The following is a 22,273-nucleotide window of genomic DNA, read 5'->3' as shown; positions in this document are numbered from 1 at the left end:
TTTCTTAATTGGTTGCTCACCAAGATTTGGCAAAATAAAAAGGGCTAAACATAAGTGCCCTTACCAAAAATTTTAACTGTAAATCAAGCACATATGCTTCACCATAATGTCGACCTACCAGCAGGTTTCCCAAATCGTTTGAAATACGGTTACTGCCATCCCATAATTTGATGCTAAACCGCGTACTTACCGTGAGATATACCGTGGTTTAAAAAACTAAAAAAGTTACGCCACATGATAACAGCACTGATTTATAAAACCTGCCTTCCAGTACGTTGACAACAACCAGATAAATTTCTTCTCCCACAAAGACCGGTTCCTCCCTTGTGGCCGTGCCGTTTCGTCCAAAGGGCCCACCGGCTGACACGAATTTGTGAGAATTGTAACGCAACGTTCTGGGATTCGAAGCAATCTCCTTATCAGACAATCATAGAGATCCACTGATGACAGCAATCTCATGGGTTTGGAACACGCTAATCTCACTCAAAATTCCTTAGGACCCAAATTTTCCGACCCGTTTGAATGTTTCTCCAAGTTGTTTGGCTTACTCCAGTGCAGTGATCAACGACCTAAACTTCTCCCCTAAGCTGCCCGATTGTTTTTTCCTAATTAGCCGCCCTGATGAAAGTATGAAACTGGAGCCATACAGTAACAGATTTGTGGTTTTCCTGATCAGCAGCAATACAACAGAGGACGAGAAGCACCGGTAATGTGATAGTGAAGTCGTGTCCACCTATCAGAATTCAAATTATAGTGATCACAATTCACGAATATTACATACACGCAAGTAGGCTTTTAATATGAATTTAGTGAAATAAAAGATGTACAACTGATTTTTGCCTTTTAACATGTTTTAGTAGACGAGTTCGCATGTCTGTGAATAAATGTGGTACTCCCTCCGTCCCATAATATAAGGGATTTTGAGTTTTTGTTTACATTGTTTGACCACTCGTCTTATTTAAAAAATTTGTGCAAATATAAAAAACAAAAAGTTGTACTTAAAGTACTTTGGATAATAAAGTAAGTCAAAAAAATAAATAATAATTCAAATTTTTTAAATAAGACGAGTGGTCAAATAGTGCAAACAAAAACTTAAAATCCTTTATATTATGGGACGGAGGGAGTATTACCATGTATGCATGTATGTACACTTGTGTGCGTGTATGTACACTTCGTAATAGTTACTCCCTCCGTTTCACAATATAAGTCATTTTAGCATTTCCTATATTTATATTATTGTTAATTAATCTAGATTAGTATCTATCTAGATTCATTAACATTAATATAAATGTGAGAAATGTTAAAATGACTTACTTTGTGAAACGGAGGAAGTAAAAGGGAAAAGCAATATAGCATAGCAGAGCACTGCTAGAGAAGCATAACTGTAGGGTACAGCCAATTAGCCATCTGGTGGAGTCCGTGGGCCATCTCGACAGAGCCCGTACGGCCCACTTGACAGTGGAGAAGTCCAACTCCAAGTCTCTCGCCTGCCATTACGCGAGGACGATCCCGACCGTCCGTCCCCTGCCAAACCAACGGCCACCGTGGCGTACAGGCGCTATATATCGCACTGACCGTCGAGCAGCAGCGTTCGCCTCTGTCTGTCACACACACACTCCAGTACCCCCACGCTTTCGGCACATTCTCCTCGCGCGAGAGGGGGGAGGAGAGGGGAGGGGGGAGGAGCGAGAGCGGAGCGATGGGCTCGCCGGGGCATGGTGATGCGGCGGAGAGGGACATCGACGATCTCCCACGGAACGACGCCAACTACACGGCGCTGACGCCGCTCTGGTTCCTGGAGCGCGCCGCCGTGGTCCACCCGGACAGGGCCGCCGTTGTGCACGGCCCGGTGAGGTACACCTGGGCGGAGACCTACCGCCGCTGCCGCCGCCTCGCCTCCGCCCTCGCGCAGCGATCCGTCGGCCCCGGCTGCACGGTAAATTTCTTTCCCCTTTCTTTTTTCTTTTTACCCGCTACGAGCCCCGTCAGCGCGGTAAAATTTTATCCCTTTTTTTTTATATAAAAAAGAAAATTATATATCCTTTTTTTCTTGTCTGTTCGTATTTTTTTTTCTCTAAGATGCATATGAGCTTAGAGTTTTTCTCCATCATCCAGAAAAATATATATATATGAGCTTAGGTAGAGACTGCAGTGTGGAATGATCTGATCCGATCGCTCCTTCTTCATGATATGGACCCTACCTGTAACGATCGAAAGGCACTTGTCTTGTTTTTCCGATCTCAATCCTTCACAAGATATATGGACCAGTCATTTAATTATAGCTCTCAAATGGAAACAAAAAGGGAAGTAGTAGAAGTTGCTATCTTACTACTTCATATTTTAAAGATTTTTTGAGCTGTGGTTTTTGTATATATAGCTGGGTAGTATATACGATCAATCGTTCCATGTCACTTTTGTGATAAAAATCTGGTTGAGTGGTGGAATCTGATGTCCCTGATGCTGTAAAGCTTATAATAACAGTGATTAATAAGCAGTCTGCCTTTTGTTGTCCGACGAAGTGGAAAAGGTGATCAGTTTACTTACAAAAAGGAAAGAAGAAAAGAAAAGCTACACCAATAGCTCTAAGAAGCCGCAGTTCATGAACATGCTGATTAGTCTCCTTAATAATCATTTTGTAGAAGTTTACTCCGGCTAGACTGTTATCCTATTGAGGTGCGTGGCTTTGATCAGTCCAAATCATTGACACGTGCCAGGCAGAAACTTTGCATTATTGCATATATTGGGCAGTCAAGGAGAGTAATATCCCTCCCATATCTTATAGAAGGCGCTCGAAACAAGTGCTAGTTTAATAACTTTGCTCGCCAAAGAAAACACGGAACCGTCACTGTTTCTGGTCAAATAAGATAAGGCTATCACTTTCATCTGTTGCCAATAACTCTTTATAATACCCGTATCTGTTGAGAATATGAGGCGAAAAGTACTAGTAGTAGCTACTCCTATTGCACATTTGTACTGAAACATTTTAAGATAAAAATTCTCCACATTTAACTGGGTACTCTATTTAGCTCATACTGTTAGTTTATTTTTATTTATTTATTTTGCTCTGGCTTGTTAAGGTCGCTGTGATTGCTCCAAATGTCCCGGCACTGTATGAAGCTCATTTCGGCGTCCCCATGTCTGGAGCGGTGGTGAACTGCGTAAACATCAGGTTAAACGCCGAGACAATTGCCTTCCTCCTTGACCACTCAGTGGCAGAGGTCGTCATGGTGGACCAGGAATTCTTCACCCTAGCTGAAGAGTCCCTGAAGATACTGGCCGAGAAGAAGAAATGGTCGTTCAGGCCCCCGATCCTGATCGTCATCGGCGACCCGACCTGCGATCCGAAGCCTCTGCAGTACGCTCTGGGGAGAGGAGCGATCGAGTACGAGGAGTTCCTGAAGACCGGTGACCCGGAGTTCGCCTGGAAGCCACCCAAGGATGAATGGCAGAGCATCGCGTTGGGTTACACCTCCGGGACTACTTCGAGCCCCAAGGGCGTCGTGCTGCACCACCGTGGCGCCTATGTCATGGCGCTCGGTGTCGCCATGGTTTGGGGGATGCCTGAGGGAGCTGTGTACCTGTGGACTCTGCCCATGTTCCATTGTAATGGTTGGTGTTACACTTGGGCAATGGCTGCGATGTGTGGAACCAACATATGTCTTCGCCAGGTATGATGTAGCTCTGCTCTTTCATAGTTCTGATATAGTTGGCAATTAATGTCTGCAAAATCAGGTGCTAAACTTACTAATGTATCGAATGCAAATTATGCCTGAATTGCTAAGTTGGATAGACAGAAAATCATATGTAGTTGATCTTTTTTGGAAAGGGGGGTGATTTCATTTTATCCATAAAATTTGTACTACGATCTCAATATTGAAATGTGTTTTGCTTATGCAGGTGAGTTCAAAGGCGATATACTCTGGCATAGTGAACCATGGAGTGACACACATGTGCGCCGCGCCGGTCGTCTTCAACAACCTCATCAACGCTCCGGCGAGCGAGACCTTCCTGCCGCTCCCGCGCGTGGTCAACATCATGGTGGCCGGAGCCGCCCCGACGCCGTCGCTGCTCGCGGCGCTGTCGATCCGCGGCTTCCGCGTGACCCACACGTACGGGCTGTCGGAGACGTACGGCCCGTCGACGGTGTGCGCGTGGAAGCCGGAGTGGGACAGGCTGCCGCTGGAGGAGCGGTCGCGGCTGCACTGCCGGCAGGGCGTGAGGTACGGGGCGCTGGAGGGCCTCGACGTGGTGGACCCGAAGACGATGGCGCCGGTGGCCGCCGACGGAAAGTCGTACGGGGAGATCGTGATGCGGGGCAACGCCGTGATGAAGGGCTACCTGAAGAACCCCAAGGCGAACGCGGAGGCGTTCGCCGGCGGGTGGTACCACTCCGGCGACCTTGGGGTGAAGCACCCCGACGGGTACATCGAGGTGAAGGACCGGATGAAGGACATCATCATCTCCGGCGGGGAGAACATCAGCAGCCTGGAGGTGGAGAAGGTGCTGTACGCGCACCCGGCGGTGCTGGAGGCGTCGGTGGTGGCGAGGGCGGACGAGCAGTGGGGGGAGTCGCCGTGCGCGTTCGTGACGCTCAAGGAAGGCGCCGACAGCTCCGACGAGGCGGCGGTGGCCGGCGACATCATGCGGTTCTGCAGGGAGAGGATGCCGGGGTACTGGGTGCCCAAGTCGGTGGTGTTCGGGCCGCTGCCCAAGACGGCGACGGGGAAGATCAAGAAGCACGAGCTGAGGACCAAGGCCAAGGAGCTCGGCCCCGTCAAGAAGAGCAGGATGTGAGCTCCTCTTTTGCCTCTGCACTCGGCTGGTTGCTGTCGTCGTTGTGTTCTCCGGATAAAAGGACTTGGGTTGCAATGCTGTTGTATGTAAACTGTTCCGTCAAAACTGATGTCCCCATCGTTTGCTTCTGCGCTCGCGGTGACCCCCCGGGGGGGGGGGGGGGGGGGGGGGGGGGGCAAAGAATAATGCGACGAGACCCAGCAAATTACGTGCCCAAACGAGGCTTTCGTTTCGTCGTGCCGTGCTGATCTGACTAGCTTGACTTGATCCAGGCGAGATGGAGAGTCGCGTGCTGATGCTTGCGTTGCTCGTCCCGTTCTGACCATGTGGATGGACGAATCACCCGCTCACCGGCCGCAAAACGCGAATTGCTTGGATTTGTTGATGGTGGCGTGACGAGGTGACACCATGACAGCGCGGCTTGGCAGCAAGCGTAGAAATTGCGGTTTCTTCGACGCGAGTCGCGGCCTCGCGGGTCGCTCCTCGGTTTTTATTCCTGGGCCGTTGCCGTTGGCTGCTGCGTACTGAGAGAGTTTCTCCGTGATGCTCACTGGCAATGTTTGGCAAATGGAAATGGCAATGTTTGGCAAATGGAAAAGGGAAATGATTTTTCATTTATCTTTAAATTCTAACCATTCATTCTTCCTCCTCCATTTAGTTTCAACAATTTATTTATTTCCTAATCCCAATCTTACCTTCTATTTTCCATTATCCAAACACAGAGAGTTTTCTGCATCCGTCCAGCGGTCCATGGCTTGAGATAGGAAAAAAGTGGCCGGCGAGTCAATGGAGAAAGTCAGAAAAGCTAATCTTTTGATGACGAACGGCGCGCACTGGATTAGGAGTACTCAGTACTGTTTTGACTTTAGAGGTTGGTGTGCCTTTGAGGGAATGTGACCAGCGGCATATACTCCTCTCCTGAGTTTTGGTCCTCGAGACCTCGACTCACAGCAAGTGGAGAAGTGTTATCTTTCCGTCTAACATGCATTCTATCTGCTATCATACTCCCTACCATCTTAAAATAAATTAAAACTTTTATAACTTCTAACAATATTGAGAAACTCCCATAATAAGTACCATTTTTAATGGGTTAGTAAAGATTATTGTTTGAAAAAAAAGTTATATGTCCTTTATTAAATGGGTGTGGTTAATAGTGGGATACTGGTTCGGATAAGATACTAAGATGGAAGAAATTTAAATTGTAGATGATTGATGAACAAAATAATACTACCTCCGTCTCAAAGATAGTAGTTTTGTATTGTTTATTTTCAATGTTTGACCGTATATCTTATTTGAAAATTTTGTTATGATTAATATTTTTATTGTTACTAGATGATACGTAAAACATTAATACACTTTATGTGTGACTATTTTTATAAAAAAATACATAATTTTTTTTAAATAAGACGGACGGTCAAACGTTGGACACGGAAATCCACAACTGCACTTAAAATAGGACGGACGTAGTATTATGAAAAAAAACTTATTTTAAAATGAATGAAGTAGGCCATACATTAGTTGACTGGCATTTTTATCAGCATGTTTGGTCAAGCTACAACATTTTGGGATCGTGGTGAAAACGGATCAGATAATATCTGATCCGAATCCGTCCGAAACGAGGATACGGTATGAGCTTTTAGAAATCCGACGGATATGGATGCGGATGCGGATGAGAATATGGTATCTCTAAAATCCGGCGGATGCGGATTATCCGACATTTCTGTTGAATTATCCTATATGACGTTTCATCGGATAATCCGAAATTATCAACACATGTAACCACTTTGTCTGTTGCATATAATATAAGTTGGTCCATCCAATGGCATAATTCATCAATTAACCTAGATTTCTTAGTTTGAGGCTTTTACTGTCTCATATCATACGTGCGTAACTGTATTTTTGTATTTTTTATATTATGGACATCATGTATTCATGTTGTTTAGCACTTAAGCACGTAATTATTACGATGGGTCATTTATTTGATTACTATATTATTGTTCTTTGTATTGCTAACTTGATATTGTATTGATTGCATACACGTAACATCCGATAAATTTAATCCGCTTCCAAACCGATTCCGCATCTACTCCGCACCATTTCCGACATCCAAAACAATCCGCTTCGCATCTGCTTAAAAAAATATGGTTTAGGAAAAATATGATATGACCACTATCCGCTCGAATCCGCTCCGTTTTCACCCCTATTTTAGATTGTGCAAGGCTGTTGCGCACAGCCCACTCAAACAGCCCGCTGCAGTTGTTGTAGCTACGGCTGTAGCGTAGCTGCAGCTCTGCATTAACTAGTTCTCCTGAATATGCTTTATATATTGGAAATTTATTTATAGCCTTTTTTTTTTCAAATCTAAAAGGTAATATGAACTTTATATCCAGACAACTTTTGATCCTAAACTTCTACAGTGCACAACCATGACAATTTAAAAATAATTTTGGATGACGTGACACTAAAATGCTTATGAATTTTAAATTTTACATGAATTCAGAAAAAGAAAAATCCTTTTAGAATCATTTATAGCTAAAATTGCAGGACTAATAAATTGATCAAACTAGTCAAACTTCAATTGTTGACTTATTATAAGTACATGTGCCTTATGTAGCTTCACGTACGCCCTTGTAGAACCAGCGCGCCAATATATTGGAACTTCTGTTACAACCAACCTAAACGTCTTTCGTACCCATTCAAATACGCGATAAGGTAAGGGTGTACTGGTAGTTTTTATATTTATTCATCTTATCTTAACTAGTACAGTAGTACTTAAAAAGCACAGACGTCCTCCTTCCTCTCAAAACCCCCCTCCCCTTAAAAAAACTGCAAAAAGCCATAGAAACATAACCCATCGTGAAAAACAGACATTAAAAAAAGCGAATCATATTTCTATCTTGTGATTCTATTGCAGCGCATGGACATAAATTTAGTAACTCCAAAATCATTTGGAGGAAATACCAGTACGTGTCCACATGGACGGGCCAAGGGGACTCATGGATATTCACTTGAATACTCATATTTTTCAGAAAATAGGATAAGCTATACATTTGTCGTTAGATTTTAATTCAAAAATTTCACATACGTACATATAAGTAGAATTGTGATATAATTTAATTATAAATTGCTTGTAATTATAATGTAACTTAATTATATGTAACTTTTAAAAATCCCTAGGTGACATGCTATTTTCGTGAAAACAAAGGTTTAATGGTAGTGCATGGGTTGTGATTATTTCCTACCATTATACGAAAGTATAATAGTACCGAATCCCCTCACATGAATTTTAAAAGCAAATCGAACTGTTCAATTACATGCAAGTTACAATATAATTACATTGTGATTGTACTATATTTATATCTGTCAAATTTTTATAAAAATAATTGTTGGTACATACTCCATCCATCAAAAAAGAAAACAATCATAACTATGAGCTTATGAGCTTGGATACATACTAGTTCAGATTTATGTTAAGGTTTTTTTTTTCGAGACGGGGTAGTGTATAGCAAAATCGACGTGGGAATACTATTGTACATGTACGGGTGCACTGACAGCACGTGAGACGTGGCCTGCAAATCGTGCATCACACACGGGTGGGTGGCATGGGCGCGCGGGCATTCTCCCACCAATGAAGCGAGATCTCCATACTAGCCGCCGCCCGCCGGCCCCGTCTGCAGGCGACATAAAAAACGTTAAAAAGCAACAGGAATTTCTCAGCTCACACGAGTCACGGACCCACCACCACCACCAGTTCACAACTCCACCACCCCGCGCGAGCTGCCGGCCTCCGCGCGCTCAGCCACTAGAAGCAGAAAACTCGCAAAATCCCTCCCCGCCACGGCCACCACCAGCAAGATCCCTCCGCCAGCCAGCCACCCGCTCCTCATCGCCCTCGCTCGCCGCCACGCTGCTCCAGCGACTATTAAAGAACCATCGTGGCATCATCTCCCATTTGTCCGGCTCACCGGTGCCAAGTCAAAGCCTAGCCAAGCCACGCGAGACGAGTGCGTGCGTGCGGGGAGAGAGAGAGCATCGGGGGGATGGCGGCGGAGAGGGACATCGACGACCTGCCGCGGGGGGGCGCCAACTACACGGCGCTCACGCCGCTCTGGTTCCTGGAGCGCGCCGCGCTGGCGCACCCGGCGCGGGCATCCGTCGTGCACGGCCCCGTGCGCTACACCTGGGCCGACACCTACCGCCGATGCCGCCGCCTCGCCTCCGCCCTCGCGCGCCGGTCCGTCGGCCACGGGAGCACGGTACGGCTCCCACTCTCCTCCCCGTTCTCCGATTCGTTTCCGCCTCCCTCTACTTGTTCCTGTTAGTGTTCTACTGTTCTGTGTGCCCCTGTAATCCTGGAGATGGCGATGTCAAAGTCAAACACCCCAAACACATGAAGCTTCCAAGTTGGCAGCAGTAAAAAGTTAAATTTGTGCCACAACTTTTTTTTTCCCCTCAAGAACACAAAAAAAAGACTGCTTCTCAATAAAGGAGCAGCATATTACTGCGAAATCACTTTCAGTTTCAACGCAGCAACTATTTCTCCATGAAGGTGGGAGAAACACTGCAGCAATCTACTGCCCTTTCACCTCCCAATGCTGGGACTTCATTTCAGTAACATCAGAATCTGCGTACTGAAGAAGCCTTTTGTCAATTTGAAATCATGTATCAATAAACCTTTTTTATACGGATGCCATTATACTGGCAGTTTGGACTTTGGAGCATTTGGATTAACACAAATAACAGGATTTTTAAAGACTATTACTATCAACTATCAAGCATGAGTTTGCCATGGTAATCCATGGCGGACCAAGAAGAAATTTAGAATATCTTCACATGATATGCATGATAGATCCTGCCCTACTGTTTTCCTTAGGCCTGGTTTAGTTCCCCAAAATTTTTTCCTAAAAACATCACATCGAATCTTTGGACACATGCATTGAGCATTAAATATAGATTAAAAAAACTAATTGCACAGTTAAGGGGGAAATCATGAGACAAATCTTTTGAGCCTAATTAGTTCATAATTAGCCAGAAGTGCTACAGTAACCCACATGTGCTAGTGATGGATTAATTAGGCTCAAAAGATTCATCCCGCGGTTTCCAGGCGAGTTATGAAATTAGTTTTTTCATTCGTGTCCGAAAACCCTTTCCGACATCCGGTCAAACATCCAATGTAACACCCAAAAATTTTCTTTTCGCGAACTAAATAGGCCGAGAAAAACAGAGGGCAGGTCCCGTCATGTAGTTAGACTGGTGGTAGATGTAGTATGCATAATGTGCTTCTTCAGTCCTCAGATGTGTGCATCCTAAAACTTGTCCTTTTTCCAATGCATGTGTTTTATGCATTTTAATTGAACAAACACATGCTAAGATTGAACATATCAGTTATTGTCAAAACGAAAATTAGGTTTTTACCATGCTATGTCTCAATGGAAACTGAATGGTTCTTTCTCTTGATGCTGATGGGAAATGGGAACCTTCCAAATCCAGTAAGATATATTGGATGCACATGAGAAGATTACAACTGTCTGCTGCAAATTGATTGTAGAAATCATATGGCAGACAATAATATCTTCTTATGTGATACTCCAATACTTTCATCTGACTAAGTTGTGCTAGCTAAAACCTCTGTGGTTGCATGCACACAACATATTGGATCAAATTTGCACTGATTACTGGTTTCTTCTAATTTTTTTAGGTAGCTGTAATAGCTCCAAATATCCCAGCAGTATATGAGGCCCATTTTGGAGTTCCAATGGCTGGAGCAGTGGTGAACTGCGTCAACATTCGATTAAATGCTCCTACTGTTGCATTTCTCTTGGAGCACTCATCAGCGGAAGTTGTGATGGTTGACCAGGAATTTTTCTCCCTAGCAGAGGATTCTCTGAGGATTATTGCGGAGCAAAAGAAAGGAGCTTTCAAACAGCCACTTCTAATTGTTATTGGTGATCAAACTTGTGATCCCGTGTCCCTCAAAAGTGCTTTGAGTAAAGGAGCCATTGAGTATGAGGAGTTTCTGGAAACTGGCGATCCTGAATTTGCCTGGAAACCACCACAGGATGAATGGAAGAGTATTGCCTTAGGTTATACTTCCGGGACAACTTCCAACCCAAAGGGCGTGGTACTGCATCACAGGGGTGCTTACCTAATGTCACTGAGTGGTGCTCTGGTATGGGGAATGAATGAAGGCGCTGTTTATTTGTGGACTTTGCCGATGTTCCACTGTAATGGCTGGTGCTATACATGGACACTTGCTGCTCTTTGTGGAACAAGCATTTGTCTTCGTCAGGTATGCTATGCTATATCTAGAACTTCTTCAGTAAGAACTTTATCACTCGAGCATTCATGTGGAACATGAACAATCTGCAAAACTGAAGTAGCAAGTGTACACCTGAGACCTATTCATTATTTCTATCGAACCTATATGAATAGTAAGTATGAGACAACAATCATATCATTAGCAAATATATTACTTAGATTAACGCAATAACCTTCACAATATGTTCATGTCTACAAAATTACCATAAGGACTAGAGGCAATGAATTATTTTTTGGTAAAAGTGCGTCATTCAAGTATGAATACTCCCAGACAAATTTAAACTAGTCCTGATACTACATTATCAATGTTACTTTCATTTTTCAACTCTAAAGAGCATTGCAGTGAAATGGTACAAGTTGTTCACTTGTTACGTGAAATACATATAAACATGAAAATCAAGTCCTGTTAACTGATGCATTACTGCAATAATACCAGGGTGGAATTCAGGATAATTAGTTCAGTTGGTATATATCTTGAAATTTAAGAAGCCAATTTCTGGTCATCTTTCTATTGTACTGCTAGCTCATGGGGGTATTTTTCAGTACACAAATGCTCGTCAGTTCCTTGCCTCCCAGATAAATGAATATGCAGACATTAGGACTAGGTGTGCTTGATGGACTTGTTTGTGATGCAGCCATAAGTTGCAAGATAATAAATGAATGAATTTGATACCATAGATTAGGTTGGGGATGGACTCTTGTTCATGCCTAGTGACTTTACCCAGTTCATTACCTGCTTGATGGTTGATGCTGGCTAGGAGTAGCAAACTAGAAATTGATTCACTAACACTTCTGTTCGCCATCATCACAGGTTACAGCAAAGGCCATCTTCTCGGCGATAGCCAACCAAGGCGTGACCCACTTCTGTGGTGCACCGGTTGTCCTCAACACCATCGTCAACGCTCCGCCGGCTGACGCCATCCTCCCCCTGCCGCGTGTCGTCAACGTCATGACCGCCGGCGCCGCGCCGCCGCCGTCGGTGCTCGCGTCCATGTCGAAGCTCGGTTTCCGCATCACCCACACCTACGGGCTGTCCGAGACGTACGGCCCGTCCACAGTGTGCGCGTGGAAGCCGGAGTGGGACGAGCTGCCGGACGACGAGCGCGCCCGCCTCCACGCCCGCCAGGGCATCCGCTACGTGGGCCTCGAGGGCCTCGACGTCGTCGACCCGAAGACGATGGCGCCCGTCCCCGCCGACGGCTCGACGCTCGGGGAGATCGTCATGCGCGGGAACGGCGTCATGAAGGGGTACCTCAAGAACCCCAGGGCGAACGCGGAGGCGTTCGAGAACGGGTGGTTCCACTCCGGCGACCTCGGCGTGAAGCACACCGACGGGTACATCGAGGTGAAGGACAGGGCTAAGGACATCATCATCTCCGGCGGGGAGAACATCAGCAGCCTGGAGGTGGAGAAGGCGGTGTACCAGCACCCGGCGGTGCTGGAGGCGTCGGTGGTGGCGCGGGCCGACGAGCAGTGGGGGGAGTCGCCATGCGCGTTCGTGACGCCCAAGGACGGCGCCGACAGCTCCGACGAGGCGGCGCTCGCCGGCGACATCATGCGGTTCTGCCGGGAGAGGCTGCCGGGGTACTGGGTGCCCAAGTCCGTCGTGTTCGGGCCGCTGCCCAAGACGGCGACGGGGAAGATCAAGAAGCACGAGCTGAGGGCCAAGGCCAAGGAATTGGGCCCGGTCCGGAAGAGCAGGATGTGAGCCCATCAATCTTGAGCTCTCTGAATTTGCTGCGCTCTGAACTGAACTCTTGTTACTGTATCTGCTATGGTCATCGTCACATCATCGTTGCCACGAATTTTAGGACCGTGTTGTAAACTGTAATCTCATACTCATATTTTTGTATCACGAACACACCTGATCCTGATGAGTGAATTTTTAAAGAGCTTGAAATAATACAAAAGCAGGTGAATGAACACTGTTGCCAACTTGTTCCCTTGTGTTGATTTGCTATCTCAACTGCTAACCTATGAGTACTATACTGCTACAAGACGGCAACGTCAGGATGAAGTGCCTTGAGGATAGATTGTTAGAATAGTAAGGTTGAAATCGAAACTTGAAAAAAAAAAGCGTATTGCTATAGCAACTTGGCTAGTGAGTGTGTTTTGCTTCAAAATCAAATAAGTGGTCCGCCTTAGCTAGAGCACACATCTCATTCTAGTACTTAAGATCACCAATACCCACACTTCACCCTTGTCTTGTTGCCTCATGATGTATCTATGTTACATTGAGAAAAAAGTATGCCCTCAGCTGAAAAATGATATACGAAAGAGAATGAAGGTAATATGATTATATTAAATTTGTGTACGGCAAGCCTAATTTACTTGAATCTAAAAGAGCAGTATTTAGGGAATAGCAGTGTGTCTCTAGATTTGCTGAACCTCACATACTACATAGACTAAGAACATGTTTAGCTACATGCTCCATAATACAAGTTATTTACAGTGGATCCCACAAGTACCCTCCCCCTCCCTCCCTCCTTCACTCTTCATCTCCCCCCTCTCTCTCCTCTCCTCCTTTCCCCACCGGTAGACGAAGCCAAGGCGCTGGGCGCAGTGGCCCAAGCGGCGACGGCACCGGGCAGAGCAGCGACGGGCCAGCCAGATCCATCCGTCGGGGTTGGGGTGCCGCCGCTTCACCACCTTCACACCTAATCGCCGCCACACCCAACTGTGCCCAAGCTCCTGTCGCCGCTGCACCCAACCGCCGCCTAGCTCCTGTCGACGCCACACCCAACCGTCGTCGAGCTCCTATCCTCCCGCCGGATTGGAGCTCGAGGCATATCTGGCTCGGACTCAGCTCCCTCTCGGCTGGCGACCTTGGGGGATCCGGTGGTGAGCCTGATAAAGCCGACGACATCCTCACCTCCCTCGGTCCCCTCACATCCCCCTCCCCTGGCTGCCGAGTTGCTGGCGGTGAAATGACATTGGTTGCGCGGATCGAGAGAGGTGGCTTCAGATCGACCTCGGGCGATGGCAGCATGTCGGCGGCAACGGATCGAAGACAATGTCTCAGTGGCAACAGCTCGACCACTGCCATCTTCCCTTCCTCCCTTCTCTTCATTTGCCATACGTGAAACCTTGTCAGCAGCAGCAACGCGCAAAGGCTGTCCCGCTCTGACAACCATTGACGAGGAGCGCGGGTCTTTGTTAGGTTCTGTGTTCTTCGTTTGGTACCAGGTGAAGCATACATGACGTGGAATTGATGATGTGGTACTCAGGCTGAACGCCCTTAGAACATGCCCAACAGATACCCAAAAATCTGTCTCTAACATTCTGTTTTTGGAATCTTTAATTTGATTTTAAGATGTAAAGTGATGTTTATCTCCAATAGGTACATTAAATTAACTTCCTATAAAAAGTGGACCCATTCTTAACTACCAACCGATACACAAATAAAAAATAACTCCGCCCATCCCTTCTCGCGCTAATGATCTCTCCGCGTGGCACCCCTCCTTTTTTGGTGTTGGAAATTGGGAGCAAGAGCGTCTCCCCATTTGTGGAGGGCGAGAAAGGAGGAGAAGGGATTATAATTTCCAGAAACTTCTCTAAGAAAGCTGTTGGAGCAAGTTTGTCATAAAATAAATCTTAATTTTAAAATCGGGTTTCATTTAGAGATACTGTTAGGTGATGCTTACGGCATCTTTTCACCTTTCGCTTTCCGGCCTACGACGTCAAAAGAGGACTAGCTAGGCCGAAATGAGCAGCCAGTCCAATTCCAATCACCAACGTGTCAATTTTCAGCAGCAGTACTAAGCCACAAGGGCAAGGACACGTCATCCAGCAACCTCGATCTCCACTGTACCTGCCATCCTATTCCTAAGCAAAGCGCAAAAGTGCCTTTTCTTTTTCGCAGAGCCTCGCGCAGTCCGCAACAACATGCAACGCCAAGTCCAGAGGTTTGTCGCCACGGCGCGGCGCTGACGTGGACAGCATTCCTAGTCGACAGCACAGCTGGAAAATACAGTCGAATCCATCGTCAAAAGAGCAGGTCGCATCGCCATATTATTCCCTCAAGCAGCCAGCGGTCTCAGCTCTCAGTCTCTCAGGCAGGAAAAGACCCGGGAAAAGGAGCTAGTGTTGCTGTTATAAAATGTCTCTTCAAGCTATTCACAGGGCGGTGAGGTGGCATTCAGGCGAGGTGACCTCGCCCACAGGTAGATTCCAAGCCACATCGGTATGAAGGGAGGAGCAGCCAAGAACGGAGAGCTTCATTTGGCCACCGAACCTCCTCAAAATTTATCAGGAAAAAGCAGGGAGGAGAGGAGGGGTTGATGAAAAGTGACTTGTGATATGTGGGACCCACTAAAAATAATCTGTATAGGAATTTCGCACTATGAGACTTGTGACTTATGAAGTTCCTCATCCTAAATAGCAGCCCAGAATCTGCAAAATTGTCCAGCTCACTGTAAACTCCCTCATAGTTTCAATCTTACTAGATCATTTTCTATTATCTAATTATAAGATAATTAAATGCTACAGGTTAGCTTGACATATACTTCATCCGTAAAAAAACCAATCTCATATTACGATGTGACCTATCTTAATAAAACGAATCTAAACATACTTTAGGATGTGCCACATTTTAATATTAGGTTACCTTTTTTTTAAGGATGGAGGGAGTATTTTATAAAATTATTTCTTGTTATGTAATAAAGGGTGATGTTTTTATCAGTTATATTTTTTCAATGGTTAGTTTCACACTAGAAAAAGTAGCGCGCCCGTTGGCACGCCGTCTTTGCAACACATTCTAAAACATTTTAGTTGAGAATTAATTCTGTTCAAATTAAATTTCTAGAATGACTATGCATTTGGAAGAACCTCTTGTGGGGTTTTAATTTTGAATTTTTGGCTTGGATACTGAATCGATCTCCCTTTTTTAATAAGATGAATTATATTATCTCTACATCTATGATTCACACAACTAAAATGCTTGTTATGATTATATGTCTAACGGCAGATGCCGGAGATGTAAAATATTTTTATTATCCTAAAAATACTAAAATTCTTGTAACTAAATAATAACCTTGATACGGTAAGGCCGTAAGGCGATGCACGAATTACCTATACCAGAGCAAGTGCAGGACTGAAAAATCTGCTCAAATTCATTCCGCATTTGGTCGAAGAACAAGAACCAGATGTTAAATGAGTCTGAAAGAACTTAAAACTAACACACACACACACACACACACACACACACACACACACACACACACACACACACACACACACACCCAAACATTTCACACGCGTGACATCGTACAGTTTCAATGTTAAGTTTGATCATATATATGATATATGATGAGTCGACGTGGCAAATCTGAAACCAGATGTGTGGGCTCCATCATGTCCTCCAGAAATTCAGAACATATATTCCGTCCAGTTGTTTTTGGGTCTAGTCTATGGATACGGTAAGATTTGACTTTGAGTGAGGCGAGAAAGACGTTAAGACTTAAGAGAGGACTCGGAGGAAAATAGACGTAAAGATTCTTCACTTTGGTGAATGGTGCTCCTCAAAGGAACGGCAGAAAGAAAGCAGAGCGATAATATCTTCTACCTTAATGATGGTCTTCTTGGGATATTGAAATTCCGAAATTATGCAATCAGGGCTGTTTTGTTCTGCTAATTTGCATTTGATGACATAAGTCGTTTTCAGCGCTATCTGAAAGCAACTAGCGGATTTTTTTAGCACTATTTACACGGAGCTAATAGATTTTAAAGTTGAATTGTATTTGACATGTAACTTTGAGATTATGTATCCATGGAATAATTATATTTTTTATACAATATATTCTAACTATAGAATTTGATTTGGTATACGACTCCTAATATTTGTGTAAGTATTTATCTTTTTCTTCAATCAACGTGCAAATTTTTAGACCCCAGAGCAAATGTGGCAGCTTTTTTTCTACCATAATAATAATATAATTAGAGAATTTTCTTGAGCAAATGGCACGGAACTATATAAAGATGAAATTGAATTTGATATATAACCCTTGCCTTCTATTTCCATAAATACAAGTGCAGTTTCTATCTACATAATTAATAAATTTTGAAAATATATTTGAATATTATATACAATTGTTAGCTTATGTTTTCATTCATACAGTTATAGTTTGTATATTTCTAAAAAGTAGAGTTTGATTTGATATACAAATTTGAGCTTTTGTATTTATATATAACTTATTAATCAATATATGCCATTATAATCTAGACCCATCATGATCTAATGGTGCAAATATTTTTTTTCTTTTTCACAATTACCGTCAGGAATTATAGGTCTCCATAATAAATGTCATAGCTTATTTTATAGCTATGTTTATAATGTACTCTCTCATCCAAAAAATATACTTCCTCCGTCCAAAAAAAAAAGGAGTACAATGAATCTGGACAGAGGATTGTCTAGATTCGTTGTACTAGGAGGGGCCACATCTCTTCCTAGGTTGTCTTTTTTTTTACGGAGGAAATAGATCATATTTTGTCTTATTAGGCTAAACTTTGACCAACCATTACTCTATTAAGAGCACCGATTATGTTTTTATCACTTAAATATCCTAATAAAGCAATTATTGATCAAAGTTTAATCCTAATTAACGAAACAAAGTGATAGATTATCTAATCTGAATTTGATTAACTCGCATTAATTTTGTTAGTTGCTACGAGAGCCTATTTTATGGGTACTGTCTAGTGCTATCAATAGACCATCTGAGAAATATATTACTCCCTCCATATTATATTATAAGGGGTTTTAGGTGAATATGACGTATCCTAATATTAAGAATCTGGATATGGCCCATGTCCAAATTCTTAGTACTAAGACTCTGTCTAAATTCTTAATGCTAGAATGTGTTATATCCACCTAAAACCCTTATAATATGGGATGGAGGGTGTAGACAACAACCATCTTAGTTGTTGTATATGCCTAGTTCCGCTCAACCTAATACTCCCCCCAGACTCATAAAGGAAGTCGTTTAGGACATCGACACGGTCTCCAAATTAAACACAACTTTGACTTCTTATTTTTATAAAAGTATTTATTAAAAAGTGATATATGTATATTTTTATGAAAGTATTTTTCAAGACAAATCTATTCATATGATTTTTACATTTTCAAACTCAACAACTTTAGAGTTATTCATGATTTATATTCCCAAGGTTTGACTTAAATATTGTCCTAAATGACTTCCTTTGCGAGTATGAAGTGAGTACTGAGTACACATATCTTCCCCTACAAATAGGGGAAATGCCAAACGATGTGCATTCTCAATCGATGCATTATCGGTATCTCTCTATCTAGCTTAAGCTACGGAGTACGGACTTTTGATGTTGTTATCCGATTCAAGTTTTCAACTACTCTGCAGATAGATCGATGTATGTAGCTTTCCTTCCAAGATCGCCATATCGGTTGCTTTGCGTGTGTAATTTAACTGTGAGAGCTAATCGCTCTTGTTAATAGGGTTACACCAGGATGACTGATAGGGGTTTACCCTACCAAACCACACAACAAAAATGATCATTTATTCATTTTGCGAACGCACAACTTAACAAAATGACCATAACACATAACATGCACACATATATTTCTCCCTAGCGTATGCCGACACTATCGTTTTATAACTTCATATGGATCATATATAAAAGATTTGGAGCACATAAAAGACACACACCAAGATAGCTACTCACCAGAATTTTGACCTGTCGGCGTACCAGGCAAAGCTCCAGCAGCCAACCATCCGGAGACACTGCGGCATGCACGGAGCACGGATAAGGGGAGACAAAGCATGCGCGAATTAGATAATGGGAGAATATATATGAAAGCTGCAGAGACAAGAATCCATGAGGATATAGCCATATGGGCAAAGTTGCTAGGAAACATTGAGTTGGATTTACAGTGAGGTGGAAGAAAGGGTAGAAGAAAGCAAGAGAATTTGGAAGAGAGCGATTGAAGAATGCCTTTGGAATCCTAGGGCAAAGGTGAACTGAAAATAAACAATGGAGAAGAGAAGTCTAATAGACTACAGAACAGTAAGCTTATTGAGAAACTCCTAATTCGTTGTGGTATTATATACCCTTGCATTTTTTTTAATAAAAGAAAGTATAACTTCCAATCTCTACACTAACTAAGGATGCACACGATCATATTAATGGCTACTAGGATTTAAATTCTAGTGGGTGAAGTTATGCATCACCTTGCTAACATTAATCACCTAAGTGAGATAAAGGGGGAGGGAAGGGAAGAGAGTCCACCTTAATCAAGGTTTAGAGGTAGCTCTAGGCAGTGGCGGACTGGGCAATATTTAGGCAATACGGTGAGGCATCTTCGGAGCTGAGCTATGGGTGAGAAACAGAGTAAGTTTAGCAATGGGTAGGGTTGGAGTTGTGAAACTGAGTGAGGAGGCGGCAAGCGGGAACGGCTGTGCAACTGGCGGCTTGAGCCCAACAAGAGCAGGGGAAACTCTTCGGCATAGGCAAGGTTTTAAAAATCATGACCCTGAACCAGATTAGAGGTCTCCAGATAGGATTGCACTTATAGAATCATATAAAAGAACCGTAAAATTGTATATTTCACCCACCAGAAATGTAGAATCCGGTCTTTAATTAGGACTGTAATGCCGTAAAATCATATGAGCACAGGACATGAGAAAGAGAGAATAAAGAACATGTTTCTCATTTCGTAGTCTTGAGGTTAGAAGGATAGACAACCATTCGAAATGAATCCAATCAATCAACTGATATTTCTGAGCATTTAAGTAGACTCATGTCTAGTCGACCCATACATAACCACATCTACTTAATTAGTACTCCCTCCATAAAAAAAACAAATCTAGGATTAGATATAACACATTCTAGTACAATAAATTTAGATAAATGTATGTGTTATATCCGATACTAGGTTAGTTTTTTTATAGGACGGAGGGAGTAGTATTGATATAGGGTTTTTACTAGAATCAGGTCATCTTATAGCTTTACAGGTGTTCTAATTGTTGGTTTGACCCATATATTCTTGTCCGCTATTAGATCCACCTGGCGTGCGCACGCCTAGATTTCACATCTCACAAAAATCTTCATGTCTCGTTGATTAGATCTGTAACGATCTCACATGTCTCTCGCCAAATCTCTCATATAACAAACTTGCACACATCTAGTTAACCACGTTTATAAAACGAAAAAGTCCAAGTACCCCCTAAACTTTAGATAGAAGTTCATCTAGCACCTTAAACTTTAAAACTGGACATCCAGCTCCCTAAACTTTGCAAAACCGTTCATATTACCCTCTAAGGTGAACCATGTACGCATAATTCATAAGTTCATAAGCTTAAAAAAATATTATATTAAGCTGAGTTCGTTCTTATGAGAAAGAGAAAAAAAGTTGTTTTCATGAGTATGCTTTTTAAATTACTAAACGTTACGTATTTCTCAACACAAAGTTATTTTAAAAATCACATGAAGAGTGAAATAATTAATACACAATTAATCATGCGCTAATAGCTCATCTTGTTTAGTTTGCGTATGGATCTTCTCAATCTAGTTCTTTTCCCTCGTCTCAAACACGCCATTATTCTATCCAGTCATGAAAACAAGCCATTTTTGGAACTAAATTTGAAAATATATTGTTCATTTTTTCTCAAAAATATTATGGATGCAATTTTTTTAGCATAAATATACCGTCGATATCGCTGAACCGTTGCGCAAAAGTAATGTGGACATGGCGACGCGATCGCTCTCGCATGGGGACGGCGCGAGACCGAGCGGTCTCGCGTGGGGAGAGTGCGAGACCAAGCAATCTTGCGCAAAAAGCATGCAAGAGACTATACCCTTCTTTAATATGGGAAGAAAACAAGGAGGGGAAAAAAGGAGGAGGATGAGACAAGGACGATGGAGGATATTGAAAGAATTCTTTTTTCTAGACCGTCTTACCCACACTGTCATCTAACAAAACACTATAAAAATTGGACGACCATCTCCCATCCAGCTCCATGTACCCAACCAAATTTAGACTTCACTCTAATTTTGTAGACAATGTTTCAAGCTAAAAAGACAATCTTTTAGGAACATTTTTTTTAGGAAAAATAAATTTGCTTTTGATGGTTAAAGACTACTCAATTGTGTGATTTTTAATAACATGACCGCTACATAATAAATTATTAAAACACAAGGTATATAACAACCACGTCATTATGCTTATACTTATTATCAGCAAAATGGATTATTATTAAAAAAATAATTTTGAAATATTTATATGTGTTCTTAGTAATTTAAAAGAAATGCTAGAAAACAAAATACAATGAAAAAAAAACCTGAAATCGACTCTAAAATTATGTTTTAAAATTCAAATTGTTGCTTGCATTTATAAACAAAAGGCTAAACAATGGGTTGTAAATTTCCACAATGGAAGGGATTTAAAATTCAAATTCTTTCTTGTGCTTAAAAACTGAAGGCTAAATGATGGATTGTAAATTTTTACAATCGAAGGGTAGTCCATTCTTAACCGTGTATCCGCAACTTTCAAACAAACTAACTAGTACATACGACTCAATACCGTATTAGAGCCAAAAAGGTTTTAAGTTTGAATTCTAGCTGATGCAATTAAAAAAATTACTCCCTCCGTCTTATAATATAAGGGATTTTGAGTTTTTGATTACACTGTTTGACCACTTGTCTTATTTAAAAAATTTGTGCAAATATAAAAAATAAAAAATTGTGCTTAAAGTACTTTGGATAATAAAGTAAGTCACAAAAAAATAATAATTCCAATTTTTTTTAAATAAGACGAGTGGTCAAACGGTACAAACAAAAACTCAAAATCCCTTATATTATGGGACAGAGGGAGTAGAATTAACTTATAGACCCTCCATGTCGTCTATATTTTATGACGAAAGGAGTATTTCACACCTAAAACCCTATAAAACTTGCACATATATATTAGGCTTGCAGCTTGCTTAAAGTATATAGTGAATTTTCCCACCCTATTCATCAACTCAAACTTTTGGATGGGATGTGTGATGACTTCCCTATCTATCCATTGATTGAGGAATAGTGCCAGCTTTAGATTTGCTCCTAGCGTCATAAAGAAAAGATACTTTTGTCTGGATTAGAAACGTGAGTAATATATGCATATCTTGTACTAACATACAGTAAGCATGTATCTTGTGCA

At 42.6% G+C, this 22,273-nt stretch overlaps 2 protein-coding genes across 2 annotated transcripts; both read left to right on the top strand.

Annotated features, from left to right (window-relative positions):
* Window positions 1–1,601: 1,601 nt before the first annotated feature.
* On the top strand, window positions 1,602–4,922 carry LOC127767655 (acetate--CoA ligase CCL3-like). Its single transcript, XM_052293060.1, has 3 exons — window positions 1,602–1,936; window positions 3,078–3,668; window positions 3,898–4,922. Exons 1-3 carry the CDS (start codon window positions 1,700–1,702, stop codon window positions 4,792–4,794), a joined length of 1,725 nt encoding a protein of 574 aa, XP_052149020.1. The 5' UTR covers window positions 1,602–1,699; the 3' UTR covers window positions 4,795–4,922.
* Window positions 4,923–8,456: 3,534 nt separating this feature from the next.
* On the top strand, window positions 8,457–13,038 carry LOC127768663 (acetate--CoA ligase CCL3-like). The gene is made up of 3 exons (XM_052294281.1): window positions 8,457–9,050; window positions 10,493–11,083; window positions 11,924–13,038. Exons 1-3 carry the CDS (start codon window positions 8,835–8,837, stop codon window positions 12,818–12,820), a joined length of 1,704 nt encoding a protein of 567 aa, XP_052150241.1. The 5' UTR covers window positions 8,457–8,834; the 3' UTR covers window positions 12,821–13,038.
* The last annotated feature ends 9,235 nt before the right edge of the window (window positions 13,039–22,273 follow it).

This window comes from Oryza glaberrima, chromosome 3 (genome assembly GCF_000147395.1).
Source record: "Oryza glaberrima chromosome 3, OglaRS2, whole genome shotgun sequence".
NCBI classification, from domain to species: Eukaryota; Viridiplantae; Streptophyta; class Magnoliopsida; order Poales; family Poaceae; genus Oryza; species Oryza glaberrima.
Note: the sequence above shows the minus strand (reverse complement) of the source record. Positions and strands in the feature narration are given on the sequence as shown.